The sequence below is a fragment of the Neodiprion virginianus genome, chromosome 6 (assembly GCF_021901495.1).
Source record: "Neodiprion virginianus isolate iyNeoVirg1 chromosome 6, iyNeoVirg1.1, whole genome shotgun sequence".
In the NCBI taxonomy this organism is placed as follows: Eukaryota; Metazoa; Arthropoda; class Insecta; order Hymenoptera; family Diprionidae; genus Neodiprion; species Neodiprion virginianus.
The window spans coordinates 6,034,131-6,053,173 of record NC_060882.1 but is presented as its reverse complement, the minus strand read 5'-3'; the positions used below and the strand labels follow the sequence as shown (position 1 = coordinate 6,053,173).

Sequence of the window (19,043 nt, the reverse complement as noted above, 5' to 3'; positions counted from 1 at the left end):
TGACAGAATTTGTTTATTACAGAACGCTTTGTATTTGCTACCCCCTTCACTCCGAGTGGAAAGGCTCACGGAGAGTTGCGGGAACAGTGCAAGCGGAAGACGATATTGACCGTAGCGACGCATTTTCCGTATTTGAAGACGAGAATTCGGGTGGTAGCGAGAAAACTGATTGTGTTAAGTCCCATCGAGGTCGCGATTGAAGATATACAGAAGAAGACAGCTGAGGTAAAAAATCTATTGCAGATAGAGCAGTATTGCTATTCGTGACGGAATTTTATGGAAGGATGATCATCTCTTTATCACGATATGAAAGAAGTCTATTTGTCTTATCGCAGGTAGCAGCAGCGACTGCTCAGGAACCTCCGGATGCAAAAATGTTACAAATGGTTCTGCAGGGATGCATCGGGACAACGGTGAATCAAGGTCCAGCCGAAGTAGCAGTAGTCTTTTTATCCGGCCTGCGAGAGCAGAATACTCAGCCCTCAAGACTACAGCATAAACTTCGGCTCTGCTTTAAAGACTTTTCCAAAAAATGTCTAGACGCTCTGAGGCGAAACAAAAACCTGATCGGACCCGATCAGCGTGATTACCAAAAAGAGTTGGAACGAAATTACCAAAGGTTGACCGAAAGATTGACACCATTGATCGCTTGGAGGTACGGTAAAAGAGCCCTATGAAATAATCATTAGGCATAATAGTACGTTGTGTCTCACTAATAAAATATTCGGTTGTCAATATATCTGCAAATTTGTTTTTATACTGTTTCAGCGGACCAGCGTCGGCAAACCAGACGTTACCAACGTCACCGCGCTGGTAAGTTCCCTCGTTCTATACAGTTATCGATTGTATTCACCAAAGATATTATTATACTCGTATCGTATTGAAATATTCTTTCACAAGAAATCTCATCTACCAGAGTACTTACGAAAAAAGTACTTAAATACTCTAGTATTTATGCAATAGGATTTTATATTTATACACGTATGGTGCCGTAATGTGTAGCACAAAAATGTGCGCAGAACTGCGATCTTAAAATTGGAATATTCAATGTGACCGAGAAAGTGCTGGCGTGTAATAGCAAGCATATAGCGCTTGATTCGCGAGCCGTAAAAAGGGCAATAAATTTACCGAGTATCTCTGATATATGTATATCAATGTCTAAGTCATTCGAGAATTGGCGAACATGTCGGGTAGCACATGTGTAGTATTTCGCCAAATATTTTATTTATACTCAAGATTGGGTATAGCGTGCTATCATTTTATTATTCGAGGGTGGGTAAAACTGAGAAAAATAACGTCTAGAAATACGGTTTTAACTATACCGAAACGCACAGTTGATGATATATTTTATAGCTCTCGAGCACATAGTATACTATAACAATTATTGTTACTTATAATAAGTAATGTACGATTTTGTATTGGAAAAAAACGAAACTTATATAAATATATACATTTTGTCATGATAGCCAAGCTACGAAAGCATATATCCGAGTGTGTCTTGATATCTCGATTGTCGCTCGTTCCCAACGATCGCGATTGATCCCAATGATTTGATCCAAAAAAAAAAACCACAAAAAAAAAAACGCGTAGCTCACGATCTCGCGCCACTGGATATTTGAATAATTCGCAAGCCCTCCCGACAGAGTTCGCCAGGTGTAATGCACGTGTCGTGTTCGCTCGAATCAGCCAGAATAAAACCTGAGAGAGTCGACGGCGGGCCTGGGGGGCGGTAACTGGGCTCCCGGGGGATTACCAGCCACAGCTTTTTATCCCCCTTATGCATTTCAGAGTGGCCTCGCATATTCCGAGCTTCATATATGCTTCTTGCAAAGTACACATGCTCGTAACGTATATCTAGCAGGCGTATTCGCCGGGCCCCTGGGTGCACCGTCTCCCGTGTCACGCCTCGCTTTCGCGCACTGCGGGTGGTCGGTATGGAGACGGAAAGGGGCCGCAAGATCTACGTGGAAAATAAACTCGAATGATGAATAACGGCTTGCTTTTTACGAGAGGCGCAATATTTTCCTTTTTTTAACCTCTCGTAAAACCTGTAGTCTTGTGTATGTTGTACGTAGAACGCGGTCTACGCGGATCGTCTTTGCTGGGTTGAACTTTCAGCCTTTTTATTTACTCGGTATCGTTTACGCTAAGGGAGAAGTTAAAAATAAAAACTGCACGGTTGGTGATGACACTATTGTGTAGTGTACAGAAATAGCAAATTCACCGATTTAAAGAGTTGTTCCAAGCCTGGATATGTTCCATTTGAAGTTCGGTTCGAGTTAGGCAAACCTTTCTGTACTACTTTGAAAATGTAGCAGAGATGAGCTTTTTCAAATTTTGACGATGACCTCGCGGTGCTGCTTCTCGTTTACGTCCAACTAGATCTATATCGCAACGTCTTTGAATCCTTTCAAGTCCGTACTTCCTCCGTTTCAAAGAGAAAAACGTTTTTTTTTTCTTTACTCAGCAGAAACCCTGATTTAGACTCCAGTTTTTCAGAGTATATCTGGAGGAGAAAATTTCATACGAATAGCGTCACGAACTTTAGTTTTCGGGTTGGAAAATTGATTGTCATACGGACTTGCCCAGATTTGGGGAATATTTTCTTGGTCCTCTTGCTTCGATATCTACTCAGACAAATTCTTTGCGATCTGGATGCTAATCACTGTCAACAAGTCGTAGGACAAACGAGTATGCTGCGGCAAACACAAGATTTTTAAAGTTTTTTATTTACTTTGACCAATTTCTTTGACTATCAAGTTGTCTTCTTTGTATCGGAATCCAAATTTTAGCGACGGTTTTATTCGAGAGAAGAAAAATTACCGGGATTACCGAAACTCGGATGATAGCAACCCTGTGCTTTTATGTCTCGGATGCAAACACGTAGAATTAACATGAAGAAGTCCGTACAGCTTTGCAAGCGTCTGTGCTTATACCACTCACGTAATGGATCCAGGCTGCGCTTCTCGAGGCCTCGGCTCCTCCCGTACATGCGTATATAATTTTTACGGTGTCTAAATATTTAGGCTGGAGAAACGTCGCGTTCCGAGTAAAAAACCATGTCTTTTTCATTTTATTCTTTAATCACTTATCGCCGAAGACAGTGTCCCGTGCGCTTTCCATGTGCATTTATTACTCAGTCGAGTAGCTCCCCTGGTTTTCTTTGCTTTTTCACTGTTTTTTCCTCTCTTTCAATGCATTCAAAACAAAATATATAGGGATATATAGGTATGTATACATACATGCTTGAAACTGAAAATTTTCGCAACTAATTTTTGTTCGGTCTCCCTCCGAATCTCACGATCAGTTGCGGGACCGTCGTTTAAGCCCTCGCGCCGTAAATTGCTGCGTGGAAAACTGTCGAGGAGCCCGAAGAAACTGAGGCTGAAAATGTTACGAGAACGGATTTTCCGATCGATCGACTCCGACTGCGCCGCTCGGTATCGGTGAACCATGCTGATTGCGGATTTCCAGGATCGCGTTACCGTCATTGCCATGTGTAAACAAAGACGCGTGCGGATTCTTAGCTACAGGAGACAAGCGAGCCGTCCTTTTTTCGTCCAACGTTTTCCCACTTGGTTTCACCGTTTCGGTACCGACGTGATCCGCTTTTCAAATTTACCAAGTTGTTCCCGAAACGGAGGAAATCATGCTGACAACTCGCGCCCTCGTTTTTACTCACCGTTACTCACCGTAATTCTCTGAAAATATATTTCTCTACTATCCCGACTCATTTTAATACCCTGGAACGTTGAATTGATAGAGAAAATAAGTCTCGGATTATATGTTTTTTCTTTTTTTGCTTTTTTTAAAAACAGATGTCCGGAACTCGAACTGCTGCAAGTATCATGCATTTTCACGTCGGTAGTTCTAGTAGAACTGACTGGGTGCTCTTTTTTCTGTTTTTTTTTTTTTTTTTTTTTTTTTTTTTTTTTTTTTTTTTTTTTTTTTTTGGTAGGTGGGGTTGAGCTGAAAAAGAGTAGGAAGAGATAAAAGGCCGGTGTTATCGTACTTTCACATCACACTTTCGCAAATCTTGAACATTTAGTAGATAAAGTTGTGAAACAGTCGTGAAACTCTGCGGAGAATTCGAAGAGGTAGAAAAAGGAAAATGAAAAAAATGAGATGAAAGAAAAAATGTTACCCTTATGTTGTTATCAGGATAACGAGAGGGAATTCTGCCAGATTATGCGGGATGGGCTGGGTGAAAAAGCAGAAAATCTGAAACTCGACTTTTTAAGATCCGTCCCGTAATGTCGGGAGAGGGGCGAAAAGGATGAACGAACCCTCGAACTTGCAGATTGTGGTTCGGAGGGGTGATACGAGCCTTCCCTCTAATCAAAGCTCGGACCGATTAACCCTCGTTAATATTAATTCAGCTCTACATTAATTTTTTATTAGCCCACTTGTCCCTCCGACGAACCGCTCTCTCTCTCTCTCTCTCTCTCTCCCTTTGTGCGCTTATTTCCACGGACCGCGTGCGTCGGTTTTAGTTGTTAAACTAACGCGCGCATCGCCCCGCGTTACCTCGCATTGGCATACCAAGGCACGCTCCTATCGGCACTCCGCGTTATAGCTGGGTGTGCATGTACACAAATATGCTCACCCACGCACACCGCCTTCCCCGCGAAAGCCGGTACATATATATACCTTTAAGCGCGAGATGGACAACGAGCAAACTCGACTTTATCCCTCGTGGAAGTGGACCCGTGTAATTAAGTGCCGACCCACGCGCTATCCGCCGACCGTTGTCATCCGGACTCACCGGAGACAAACTTGCGGGCCGCGCCATCCTCCAGGATGAGATTCATCCATGCCGGGGGAATATTAACCCTTCTTTGCGACCGGCTTTTATACATATACGTATACCTACCTACTTGTGTCCAGTCGTCACGGAAATCCTCGAATAATGTAATTGTCCCGGAATTTGCTCCTGGACCTGGAAAATTTTCGCCGTTTCTTCTTCCTTTTTCATATATTACTTTTTTTTTCCATTATCATCAGGCTTGCGCGAGATTCGTCTAGAGTTGTTCCAGGGTCGTTAGAATCCTGGATTACCAACCTTGCAGTGGCCACTGGTCACCGAAAGCCCGGAGGTCGAGGAAAAGTCAGGGGTTTCGAAAAATCGTCACGGAACTCAGGGAAAAGTAAGGAAATTTCGTGAAGGCATACGAACAAGACAGGACAAAAGCTTTCCAGAGGAACAGCAAAATTGTAAGAAACTATTATTTCCCATATGCTCGCCTCCGTAACCATTAAATAAGTCGTAAACGTATTTTTGAATACCGTTTGATCAGAAGCTTTGTTTATTAGACGCTCGATATTGTCAATATTGGTTCGGTTCTTAATCGAGACAAAATTGTAATTGGAAAAGTCGGAGCAAAGTCGGGGAATAAAATTTGCTCGAATATTTTTAGTGGGCACGATGCCAACGAGATTACCACGCGCTGTGGAGAGGAGAGTAATTTTCAAATTGGAAATAACGAAGCTCCCAAAAATCTCTGGCCGCATCTAACGCCCATAATTTTTTATCCCTGCGCATTAATCCGAATCGTACCTTATAGCCGTTTTTAACTCTGATTATAAGGAAGATTATTTTTTTAAATGACAAGGTGCTACCGCAACACTAATGAGAATGATCAAAAATCGTTGGAGTAATCAATTTTTCAAACTAAACTCTGCCGGTCGCAGATTTGTAAGAAAAATGTCCAGAAAGTTTGTAAAATTTTCCACTAGGGATCCCGAGAAAAAATACTTGACTAATCGAATGCTTATAATTTAAATTCCATTTCAATTGGGTTTTTTCAACGTCCCTCTAACATCGCAAGCATTCGGGCTTTAAAATTGATTTCAAATATTCGGAGCAAAAACCCGAAACATCTATACACATAAAATTTCGCTACCTTGCCTGAAATCCGGGAAATTCAAATCAATTGTGAAACATATACCCTCATATATATATATATATATAGATGTAGAAAAAAGATGAGGGAATTTTATTGAAAATCTTGAAATATAGGCAGATTAAACGAGGCGACAAATTATAAATTTGATCGGTGTAACGACCGGGTCTCACGTTTCAGAGATAAACATACGTTAAAATTGTCTCATTCGCCGTTGCGCCGCGCAAATAACGTGAATATACGTTATAAGGTACATCGATGCGTTATTTATTATCACATTTGAGGAACGTTGACAGGCAAGGCGGTTCCGGCGTAAACTTTTCCCCCGCAATAACTGCCGGATGAATTTACTCCGGTTACTCGGAAGTATTATAGAGGGACTTCGGAGGGTTGGAGTCGGAGTCAAGGCTCGAGGGTTGAGGGAGGACCTCTTCCTGCAGGCTCGACTCGGAAACGGAAGCTAATTGTTAATAACTGCCGAGTCTCCGGGATCTCCGCCTCGGCGGATCTAATCTCTCGAGAATCTCTCCCCTCCCCTCCTCTCATTCCACGCCCTCTCTTCCTCCCTTTCTCAGCTTCCAGTCTTTCGCTACGTCTTGTCCGAGCCTGGTATGAGTCGGTAGAAACGCAGGGACCTACGTTCGCTCATGTATTACGCAGGTATCAAGGGAGGAAACTTTCGGAGCTCTCGCGTGTTAATTGTAGCTTTATAACGTTACTGTTATACACCCCTACACCGAAGAGGAGCCGCCTTAGCATCTACGTCTGAATTAATTAGTCGGTGCAGTGATAGCGAGAGAGAGAGATGGTATATTGAATTGAAAACTTGGCATTCGGATTGAATCTCACGCGATCGAAATGATAAGTAACGTCGCACCAATCGCGCAAAACTCGGTTGTAATTACTCCGTTTCTGCAGCTTCCTGGTTTTCAATTGACGTCTTAAGAAAAAAATTAAAATAAAGCTGACGCTTACAGGCTGCACGGTGAATCCCCTATTTCCCTAAAAGTAACCAATTTTTTTTATTCCCCTGTAAGCAGTCTAAAACTGAAAGTGTCCCCTAAAACCCTCTTATTTTTACCAGTTAGATGCTTGTTTTTTATCAACTGAAATGGACTGGAAAAATCAATTCGACGCTTAAAAACAATTTTTATGCTTTCAACTTAACATGGGAACAAAAAAATAAAAATAAAATCAAAAATATGCATTGAATCTCCAAACTCTTTTATAATTCATAGAACAATTAGTTTTACGGTTTAATTTAGTATCGTTCTCTACGGAATACGTGCGATCATCCCAAATTATTTTGTTCCTAAATTTAATTGGAAGTATAAACATTGTTCTGAAGCATCAAATTGATTTTATCGGTACATTTTAGTTGAAGAAAAGAAAAACAATTCAAGAACGTGAAAAATTTTCAACGTATTTTACATTAAACATTTCAACCGAATTCCCACACGTGTTAAAATTATCCGAAAACTTTTATATATAGGTTTTTTTCACTGTAATATGAATACATTTTTTTAGTGCAATCGAAAAAAATTCCAAAACGACCAAAATACCGGACACCCTGCTGTGTATATAGTTTTGCACTATTTGATCAGTACTGCGAAAATATATTTGAAACCCAATGCCCCCTCATTTTCACAAAGCTTTCCCTTGTTTGCCCTAAAATTACCTGGCTTGAGCACCGCCAAGCCATTGTGCTGATTGAAAGTTTTCAAAACAAGCTATATGCTGATATTTGACGTGCCTTGGAGGGACTAAATTTCTCAGCAGTTGAGCGAAAGCCTCTCGCGGACAGGCATGGAATTAAAAATTCTCATTAAAACGACCCGACTCCAAAGAGTTGAGATCCAAGGAAAAGATAAAAGCGATCTTACTAACAGCGTTAACGCGATCATCAGTTCCCAGGTCGTTTGATCCGCGCTGCTCAAAGCTGATCCACACCATCAAGGATTCCGCGTGTAATCTAACGGTAATGTAACGTAATGTAACCCTGGTTGGGGATGTACGCGTATTATATAATAAAGAGTGACTCGCGACGCGATCCGACGCGAGGATAAATGCCGAACAAAGTTACCGTCGACACATGCACGCGTCGAAATGAAATTGTCAACGGAGCATCGGGGGGCGGGAGCCGCGGATCAAACCGGCGATGACGAACCCGCGGAAGATAGGACCCGAGGGATTTATTTGGCAGGATTCGGGTCCTTGGTCCTGCCGATCGTAGGGTGGAAACGGAAGGCAACGGATGGAGTCAAAGGCCGCGGCAAACCTCGTCGCTCCAGGCACTCGAGTCGAGGGAATCGCACCCTTGGAAATGTATAAAACGCGGTGCCGGAGGGAAAAAGAGAATCACGCGCGATGCGAAAATTGTAACCGCGTAAAGGATCGCGAAAAAATTATTCGGTAGGTATAATACGTGTAACACGGGGAGATACCGCGGGGCTCTTGTTCGTTATATTGTTTAATCATGAAGCGCGTACCTGCCGGCAGCTTTCGGATATGCGATGTGTTTTTGTAAATTTGCGTGGGGAATTGGATTGAGATTTTGTCAGCAGTAAAACACACTTTTAATTTTCCGTACTGTAATATGTATAATTAAGTTTGTTAAATATACATCGGCATTACAGACAACGGCTTCACTGTTAGAAATGCGGTGTTGAATGTCGCACCGAAAATATTCTATAGAAGTTCAGGACGTTTTAGTGTCGAGAATCGAACGATTTGCACCAATGATGTTTAATTTTACACTATCCTACTGACTATCTAAAACAGACTGACCTTTACGCACATCTCTCTTGTTTACAGTAATGTTTTTTCGTATCTCGTAACTACTTACTGGTTACAACAAGAGTTGGGAACATCATGTACCACATCGATCTGGATTTATTTACTTCGTAATTCAACAGTTTCACATAATTGTTGCGTCGCGGGTATGCAAAGATTTATAATTGGATCCGCCGGTTTTCGGTATTTTTATACAGATATGTTCGTTACGTACCTGTGATGTATCGTACGATTACACTGCACGCCAGACACGTGAAACATCCCATGAGAAAATCGAAAAAAAGAAGAAACACAGATTTCACGTCCATAATTTGGTTGTAAAATCCTGTAAGTTTCAGGTTTTTTCATCAAACCGTTTCCGAGATCATTGCGGAAGTTTTTCGGACAGGCCGACATTGTTCTAAAAATCGGTTTTTGCGGATTCTAGAAGTTAGAAAACGTAAATATTCGCTGAAATTAAAAAAAGCGATTCTCCATCGAAACCAATACTAGCTTTCCTTATATCACTAAAGTTGATGAAAGTTACAAAATAAATAAATAAATAAATAGATAAATAAAAAGCTATGAATTTGAAAAGACATAAAATTAACCCGTGCTTTATAGCCCTGGGGAATATTCGGCGGTTTACATTAGGCGTAAAACTACATCCGTGAAGGGTGGTCGGTGAAGGTTGGGGTTGCCAAGAGAGTGGTTCGAGTAGCGCCTGCAGCCAGCGGTGGTGAACCCTCGCGAAATTGGCCGCCAGTTCGATTGCCGTTGCTAAGAGAAAAGATAGCGATAAAGCAGAGAATGAGTAAGAGGGAAAAACAAAGGTATAGAAATAAGAGAGCGAAGAGCAGAGGAGCCGCGATCGGGGAAGAGAGAGAAAAGGAGCAAATTGAATCGCCTTCTTCTTCTTCTTCTTCTTCTGGCAAAGCGCGACGGTATAAGGTAAGCACCTCCCTCGTCTTGTTCCTTCCTATACCTGCACCTATAAAACGAACCGTCGTCTTCCTTCCCAGGGTCGTTACACGACTCCCGCAGGGAAATCGGGAGACCCCAAAACTGCAGTATCGAGCTGCTCTTTGTCGCTTTGAGCTTTCGACTCTGTCTCGTAGGCAACTGCTGAATTATTTCCTCGAGTCCTGTTTCACGATCAGACGTGCCGAATACAGACCGCGGGAAAAATTTCGCTGCGAGTAATATCCTTCGTCTTTTTGATTCGCAACACTGCCCGACGTACACTTTCCGAAATGATCCGCAAAAAAATCGTTCCATCTAATAATCCTCGCTGCATTTTATTGCAAGTTGGCAAATGTGAAAAAAATTCAAATATAGGAACGACGGAAACTCGAACTTGGACAATTGGCGTTTTTGTACTCTTTAGACCAACAGCGTCGAGACTTTCGTGCCCATTTTACCTCGTCGCAGCCTGTAGCGACTGGCTACATGACGTAACTTTTTAACAAGCATTGTTACATCCCGTTCGTCAGAACCGGAGCTGGGAATTGGTTCGTGGTTTTATATTTCTGAAATATTCCGGTGCCGGGACGTGAACGTGCGCCGCTAGTGTATAATGTTCGTGATTAAACAAATGCATAATTAACAAACAAGGTTAATTAGTCCGTTCTCCGAAATGGCCGTTTACACAACTTCCACTCCGGTATGGCTAATTCAGTGGAAATGGTAAATCACCTACGGGAATTTATCGTACCAGCACACCGCAAAGAAATCGGGCAAAACTGTTGACAGCAGCTAAACCAGGTTCGCATATAAACGGTTGATTGTTGCGAACGAGAATTGAAAAGAGTTAATTGACGGCGCAAGGCGGTCGCTAAAGAGCGACCGATTTGTGTTCGGGGAGCTTGCGGTCGTACACGCCTGGGGGATGAAAAGCTTCTGCAGGATCGGGTAGACGCGGCTGGTAAGTTGCGGCTTGTCGGCTTGCACGGATGCTTTCCAGGGGATTGATTTTTAGTACGGCGGTCGATCCGCAGCACGACGAACAGATGGCAAAGTAAATTAGCTGGTAAATTAGGCAGGGAAGGAGACGGATTTAATTGTGTCTGAGTCTCTGTAACGCCCGTCGTATCGAACCCAACGGTACAAGGATATCCCTGGTGACTCTTCGACCCCTGCAAAAGTGATCGACGGATGATCGACACTCGCGGTTTTCAGGCGACGGAACGCGACCGCGATCGATGCCCACTAAGGGATGGATGGATTCTTGTCGCGAAAAAAGTGGGTAAAAGTAGAGAAAAGGGAAGCGGTAAGGTTATACGTATATTCGAACAAAGCCAATCGCGGTAAATCCGATCGAAACGCGTCGTTTCTCCCCCGCGGAAACCGCTCCATGCAAAGTTTCATCCGGAGCATCGACGTCTGCGGCGCAGCCGGCTTCCAACGCTTCTCTGCACTTCTGCACTTCGCTTGTCTTCTCGCATGTACTAGACGGATCGAATGCCTTATACGTGCTCGAATTAAACGACCCGTTCGCCATCCCCCGCGAAAGTGTCGATGCTGCAAAAGGTCGAACGAGACTTGGACCACACCGCGCCTCTCCCGTCTCCGGGAAAACCGGGGTCTAAGACGTCGTCTGCTCCACACACACACACACACACACACACGCGCGCACTTATCCGTCCCGCCTACTTTGCTCCCCGATAAACTGCAGTCCGTCTTCACTAGCATCCCGAGTCCCGCGGGTGAATTCCAGAGGTTGTGGGATGTCGGTTATACAACGTTAGGAAAAAAGATCGGCAGAACGTGTAGAACCCATGCGCGTCCTTGATTTATCTTCAGGTTCTCTGATTTTATTGTTTCGTTCGAAGCGAGGCTCGAACTCGATTCCGGAGATTTTTCAATGTCGAGGAAATTTAACAATCTCTCCCAATATGCTACGCAAAGCTTCGGGTATTTTATTTTACTGGTAACCTACACGTCACATAATGATCCGCGTTCGATATTCATCCTATCCTTGATGGGTAAATCATTCTTACAACTTATTAATAGTTGAAAGATTCTCACCTTCCGACGCAGTACCTACTGAAAAATTTTAAACCTCTCAAAACATCCTCATAATTGGACCGACGAAGATGGTGTTATCGAAGCCCATTGTACCATGCACGTATGTATGTTCCAATTGTAATTCATCATCCTTACACACGTACACCTTAATAGTTGTCTAGTAAAATCACAGAATCGCCTTCTCCTCGGCTTTTACACCATCGGAATTCCACGGATTCCAGGGTGTACCCCTGCACCTTGTAAGTAATAAGGCGAATCACCCGTTATCTAGGTACGACCGAGCATCTCGACGTCGAGATCGAGGGACTCGGTGCAGCTGGGGGGGGGGTGCCTTCATCCCCGAAGCGCAGTGAAGCGTGGACGCGATAAGGGCCTCCCCCCCCCCCCCCCCCACCCTCCTCACCTCGTCTTCCGAGCGCATCCCGGTAAGGCAGGGGGTTGGGGGTGGTCGAGGGTTGAGGTACACACCCTGGGCGCGTCTCGGGCGGCGAAGGTACACCCCGAGGAGCAGTCCCACAATTTATTCCAATATTCAGACGGGATCGACGACGAGGAGCGTCTCCGAGGCTCGGAGGTGCAATGGTGCAGGTGCGTCTGGTCGAATCGACGACGACGTCGACGTCGACGGGTTCGCGGTTTGCCTGCAATTTCATCCGTCGTTACGGTTTATTTACCGCCCCGGTAACCTTCCCCTCTGCATCTGCAACGCGATTTGCCGGCCTTTACGTTATTTTTCACCCCCAGCCTCGCCTAGCTTTGGAACGAGGATACGCCGATTATGGGGTAAGGGGCTGAATCTCTGCACGCGGTGTAAATAAAATATGTTAGTTTTTCTTATCGCGGGTATTTCGAGTCCAGTTTTAGGTGTAGGTTTGATTAGTTCTTATTGGGATTGTGGGTACTGCTGGGGTGGATATACTTAACGGAAATCGTGATTCGGAATTTCTCAGCACCGCGATCTTTGCCCTCAGATATCGAGTACGAATTACTTTTTTCTTTTGCGTGCAAGCCGAGATTTTTAAAACTTTGAAGCGATAATATCAGCGACGATATTCCACCCTGTATCCTACGTCTAATATAACTACCGTTCTCCAACCGGAGGGTAACTTTCGTGCAGCAGCTGGAGTGGCACGCTGTTCACAGTTGTATTGAATTCTTTAGGATCAGCTGCGCCCAGCCCGGATCAAGTTCTCTCGCTGCATCGCGTCTACGCGCGTTTATATCAATTTTTAATACTATTGCGGTTTTTAAACCTTCGCCAAGCGTATCCTAAAACAGGCGAGTGAAAACCTCCCTCATCTCCGATCCGATTGCGAGTCGAAATGGTTGATGCGTAGGTAGACACGCGCACACAGAGCCTCTCAAATCTTATCCTCATTCCGTGAAACCAACGAATTCCTCTTTGAGCCCGGTTTCCGCTGGCGGGGTCAGAAGCTCCGGGCATTCAATTTGGCGGTACGCACGGCCAGACGTAACGTCCTTAGGTATAAGGATGTGGGCCGCGGTACTCGACGGTTGCGGATAACTCTCGTATACCTAACCATAATAATAATATCCGTAAAAGAAAGACGCCCTCGAATATCCTCCGCGCTACCTTTTCGCGACGATTTCAGTGATCGAGGATAGCTCCGGGGGCGTGCGTGCGGAATTGTAAAAAATGAATGGAACCGGGGCGAAATAAGATGAAGGAATACAACGGAGAAATCTGATCGCCCCATGTGTTCCAATAACTTCTTGTTGCTCCTCTTTTACCTCTTCTTCTTCTTCTTCTTCTTCTTCTTCTTCTTCTTCTTCTTCTTATTCCACCACCCTCCATATCGGACGCCGTCGGGGTGTCGTCGCCTCTAGGCGTGTCATCTTGTCTCCGGTGACGGTGACGGCGGTGCCGAATTTCCCAGCAGGATGGCGTCTGGAATGCGTTGGGTATCCGAGCGTCCCGACGCTCGACGTCGGTCTTCGACCATCGCGGGCGCTTAGATTCGATTCGCGTTTGGTCGACCGACGTTTTCGTCCTTGTCCCACTTCTTCGGGACAGCGGTTTTCGCATACGTGTACCCGCAAGCTTGTGTATTTCAGGATGTGCAGCGAGCTCGATTCGTTCGGACGGAAAACTTGCGGGGGTGGCGGTTGCGGGCCGGAGGAAAGAATGGAAATCTAGACGTAACGCGGGGAGGAAATAAAACGGAACGGAACTCTGCGGAACTGCCTTGAGATTTACCGCTTTGATTATAAATAAGCGCGAGTTGCGGCGACGGCCTTTTCACCTGCAATCGCGTGCGGAATTGGGAGAAGGAAAAAGCTGTAAACGCGGATACTTGCGTCACTGGGAGCCTGCGAAAATCGAAACGGAAGTTAATACAGGCCTGATCGCGCTCAACCGAAAGGGCCGGAAACCGCCGGCTGTACAAAAATCTTTGCCTCGATAAAGTTAATGGAACGGATTCGAATGATTGTTCAATTTCGCGAGGGTCTTAGATTCCGCTGAAGCAATTCTCCCTTTATTCTAAACGAACCTCCCCGCCCTGATTCCGAGTCGGAAAATTCAGGGAGAAACGAGAGGTGGAAGGCACCCGGAAAGGCGCATCTTTCCTCTTTGTCTTGTACATTATAGGTATACCTTATACCCGAGGTATGACTGCTTTTGCACGCGGCTCACCGTGACTCCATACTTCCTGCTTCTTATTTTATTTATATACCTTATACTTCCTCTTACAGAAACCTTGTTTCATTGAAAATTAAGGAAACAATCTTTTTGTCGCTGCTACTCTCGTCCACTCCCTCGCAAAAGCGACTGTATTATCGCAACGAAGGGAGTTTATATCTTTCACTTAGCGAAACTCGCTGCAATTGCAAACTTATCAATTGGCAGGATAATTCATCTTCGTATTAGACCGAAAAAAAATCAGTTCTCCCCGAAGCAACACGGCGTCGAACAGATTGAACAGCTGATTGTTTTCGGCGAATAAATCGAATAAAAATAATTAACGAGAGAATAATTTGCATGAAAATTGCCAGCTTTTAATTTTATACGTTGCTCCGACTTTGTACAGGGTAAAAAATGCAATAAACAAAAAAGAAAGATCTGCATCAACGTTGCATACCGCGAATGTTTTATCGGTCGCAAACAAGACGCCAGGTGGAGAAAAACTAAAAAGAAACAAAAAAAAAAAAAAACTATACCAGGTTCGTTCCTCTCCTTTTTCCCTCGCTCTCTTCTACTTTACGGACAAACGTATCCGAGCCCGAAAACAGAGGGACGTTTTACCGCCGGTACAAAGGCGGGTATAACCTGGCTATACTGCAGGGAGGGTGCCATCGAGCTACTGCAAAGATAACGCGTTCCCGGGTCTAACGCAGCTTTAAAGGATACCTGGACGGGCTCTGTGAGTTGGGCGGTAAAAGGGAATGCAAAGCAAAGGAATGGGCGCAGTCGTCACCGGCCTCGTTCTCCTCCTCGTCGTCCTCCTCGTCGTCGTCGCGCCTCCCTTCACGTCAGAGATTACGTGGCGGAGCGCGAAATAGAGTGCGGAGCGTGGCACCCCAAGTGGAGCGTTAACTCGCCCTTCCCTTCGATCCCTTTCCTTTCCTTTCCTTTCGTTCCCTTTCTATCCCGTCCTCCCCTTTCCCTTCCCTAGCTTCTCTCTTCACCTCGTCGTGTTTCCCTTCGCCGACTCTTGGCCCGCAGTCCCGAGCCGAATGTCCGACCGTGGAGAAGTGGAGAAGTGGAGGAGTGGAGGAGCGGAGGAAGAGAGACGAGGGCTGCCTTGGCTCGGCTTGCCTTGTCCCTTGGCTTTCGGTTCAAGGCGCAACGATCCCTGAACCCCGATGAGGAATCCGCGGGGGCCGAAAACAATTAGCCTTCACCCGCTACTCCGGCGTTCATCCATCCCCCGCGTTCCTCGCGGGACTTCGAAATTCCTATGAATATATCGATATCCCATTAGACGGAAGCGGGACCCGGATCGGCCCGGAGAGCCAGGCACGAAGGGGGGTGTTTGAAGAGTCGGCCAAGCTTCTTCCCCCTTTCCCTCCTCAATTCCGCAACGAAAGCTCCCACCCTTAAACTGTACATCCGTACATTATATATAGGTATATATGTATATATATATATGGCAACTTCCGCGGTGCCGGGGTCGCGAAAATTCCTCCTCGCAGAATTTAAATTCGCAGAATGATACACATGTGCGGTATACGGTACATCTTGTAATGTACTAATATATATGTATGTATAGAATATAATTAAAACTGCGTACCTTGGAAAGATGAGTCAATATTTACGCCAGGATGAAGAAGCGTTTTTGGGGGGTAGCCTCGGGGAACGAGGTACGCGAGACTTTTTTCCTCCCCGTGTAACAGGCGTGGGATACGTCGCAAAAACCCGCCGTTTCGCAAGCGATCCTCGCTCTCTATCGCTCTCTCGATACGTAGGTCCGCCCATTTTTTACCTTCCCCATTTGCCAGCCCCGCGACGCTGCATACCTAACATGCAGGACCTAGATGCGAGGACCTCTCGAGGAGGTTTAGCTCAAGTGCCAAAAGGACCGCGACCCTTTATGCTTATCGGACGACGTCTTCGGATATTCCCCGAAATTTCTTTTCCCAATCGAAACTGTTGGCGGTATTTTTTTCTCGGTCATATCGTGGGGATATATTTCGGAAGATCGACTGGTATATTCATAGCTGCGCGATATCGCGTTCGAATATCGTCCCCGGCATAGATCGCAGCTTTGAAGGGTGAAAACCTAGGAACATCCGCAACTTGAGCCGATCTGACATCCGAATGCGATGAAATCGTCGTATCGGCGCTGATTTTTGGTGACCGTTTCAGCTCTTGAAACGATCGTACGAGGGGAAAGAAGAGAAATGAAAGCAGCTAAAACAAAAAAAAAAAAAGGATAAAAACGAACAGAGCGGAACGCGACGTGGATAATTTGCGAGGAATTTTGCAAGGCCTGCATTTTAATCGACAACAGCAAATATCGCGAGGCTTTGTGAAATGCTGGTGTCAGAATTTCGAGGCAGTTTGGCAAATTATGAGGGGATTGAAAGTAATCGTTGTTGGCTTATATACCGGGGAACGTTTACAAACCTATACATGTATGTATACATACATGCACACGTGTCTACGTACGTGCATACCTATATACACATACTGTACAGGTAATTCGAGTACATATTTTCAAGGTAAATAGACACTGGCGTACGTACGTATGTTATTATGTACATGTTATGTGGTTCATACGTGTTTGCCCATAAAATAATGCCGTGCAAGCGTTTACCCTTGGCAAGTTCGGCGGGCGGGACCGTAGGGGCGGGGTTGAAATTCCGAATTTGAAAAGCTCCGAAAGCGCCAAATTCTGAATTTTTCGAAGGCGAAATTTAAAGTAAAGAAATCAAACTTTGACGAAATATCAGTGTTTCAAATTGTCCGAAACCCGACAACACAAAGTTCCGAAAGATTCAAAAAATGAAACATCGAAATTCCGAATGATCCAAGACTTTCAGTCCTGTGAATTTCCGGCTTGGTGAAATTTCGCCAATTTGATCTTTCTTTGTTTCGGATTTTCGATATTTTTACGCTCGGAATCCTGCTCATTCTGATCTTCTGTTGTTCTTATTTTTTACTCCCAATCGTTGAGTAAATTTACGCCGTTTAACTTTCGGAATTTTACTCTATCGAAACTTAATTTTTCGGAATTTTGCTTTATCGTAACTTGAATTTTCGAGATCTAGCATTTCGGAACTCTGAGCCGTCGGGTTTCCGCACATACGAAGCTTCGTTGTTTCTTCAAAGTTTGATTTCTTTACTTGAAGGTTCGCCACCAAATAACTCTGAATTAGGCGCTTTCGGAACTTTTCAAATTCGGAATATCAATCCTGCCTCCGATTGTAAATCAACAAGTCTGCTAAACCATAATGCTGACTGTAAACAGGTGATGAAAGAAAAAAAAAAAGGAATAGAAGGAAATGGAATAGCGAAATGCTAAAATGTTTAAAATGACCGAAATTTATAGGTCGGTACGTTTGAAACAATTTTTTATACTCGCGGTGCCGGCACGTTTCCGCGATTACTGTACAGCACCATAAATCACTAACTAACAATAAGGTAAATCTAGCGGAGTCGGCACAATTTTTTTCTTTTCATATCTTTTTGCTCCTCAAACTGAAATGTATAAAGTACCTTTTTCCTCGTTGTTCGCTGCTGGAAATGCGGGCGAAATTGCTTAACGCTGTTTTTTCTACTTTTTTTGCACGAGTGTGTGTGTGTGTGTGCGTATGTGTATGTTTGTATGCGCGAATAATAAAAACAAAGAAAAATAAACAAAAAATTATACCTCTACTGGTTTTTCTAGTGAAAAATTGCAACCCCGTAACTTTTTTCTTCTTTTTATGTTTTATACACATATACCTGCTGGGCTTTCAAACTGATCCGATAAAAAAACTTCATCAGTTTTCATCATTGATTTTATATTCAACGTTTCGTACGTATAATATAAGGATGAAACGGAGCTGCGGGGGGAGCGGGGGTCAGTTCGTGTAATCTTTTGACGATCCCAGAACGAATTTGCATGTTTGGATATGCAATAAATTGGATCGCGAATGTGATCGGCGTACAAAAACCGCGTGTCTATAAAAGTAGCTTGTTTAAAAAATCTATTGCAGCATCTATCAAATTGATAAATTCGTAGGCCACAAAGATACCTTAAAAAAAAAAAAAAAAAAAATACGAAAATAGCAAATACCGAAATTACGCAAACAAACGCTGTGAAATTGATGCTTTATTTCCAGTCACTTCAACACAATCGACAATGTCACTTACACAGTTTTCCCTTGCCACCCCTCGTCCAAGCATTTCTCTACCTAATTCCAGCGCACAAAATCTTTGTACTTTTCTCGAGAGCCTCACGCTTCTCGCGATTACAATAATTTGAAAAATACGACCACACCTCCCAAAAAAATGTCTAAAAATGATGTTATTCTCCGTTCACCGATCTCTTAAAAAAATTCTACCATTCCGATCCGTTCGGTTCGATCCTCAACAGAGTCGATACGCGTTTCGGGCGGTTGAGATTGTCGTTCCGCCCGTCAACCCTGGCTGTTGAGGTAGTCAAGCCCAATTAGCATACACGCCTGGGGCAATCGCTGGCATACCTATTGTCTGTAACACGAGCCTCGATACACACGACACGGGTAAATGCAGGTACGTACGTACGTCCCGCCCGTATAAGTACGTCCAAGTAAACCGAGTGCGGCCATGCCGCAGCGATAGGCGGCCCCGGAGCCGTATGTCCTCCATGTCCTCATCAAATTTGCCGTATCTGGGATATAGACGAGCACTCT

At 44.4% G+C, this 19,043-nt stretch overlaps 1 protein-coding gene across 7 annotated transcripts in view; it reads left to right on the top strand.

Annotated features, from left to right (window-relative positions):
• Nucleotides 1-19,043, top strand: part of LOC124307580 (dedicator of cytokinesis protein 7) — a 68,109-nt gene that overhangs the window by 7,862 nt on the left and 41,204 nt on the right. For 4 of the 7 annotated variants that reach the window (XM_046769405.1, XM_046769403.1, XM_046769402.1 and 1 more), the window contains exons 18-21: nucleotides 23-225; nucleotides 336-655; nucleotides 769-813; nucleotides 5,005-5,261. In XM_046769405.1, coding sequence (XP_046625361.1) covers nucleotides 23-225; nucleotides 336-655; nucleotides 769-813; nucleotides 5,005-5,164 — 728 coding nt within the window. In that variant the 3' untranslated portion in view covers nucleotides 5,165-5,261. Of the gene's footprint in view, nucleotides 1-22; nucleotides 226-335; nucleotides 656-768; nucleotides 814-5,004; nucleotides 5,262-19,043 lie in introns of those variants that run through there. The other 3 variants (XM_046769407.1, XM_046769408.1, XM_046769406.1) reach the window with 1 other exon arrangement.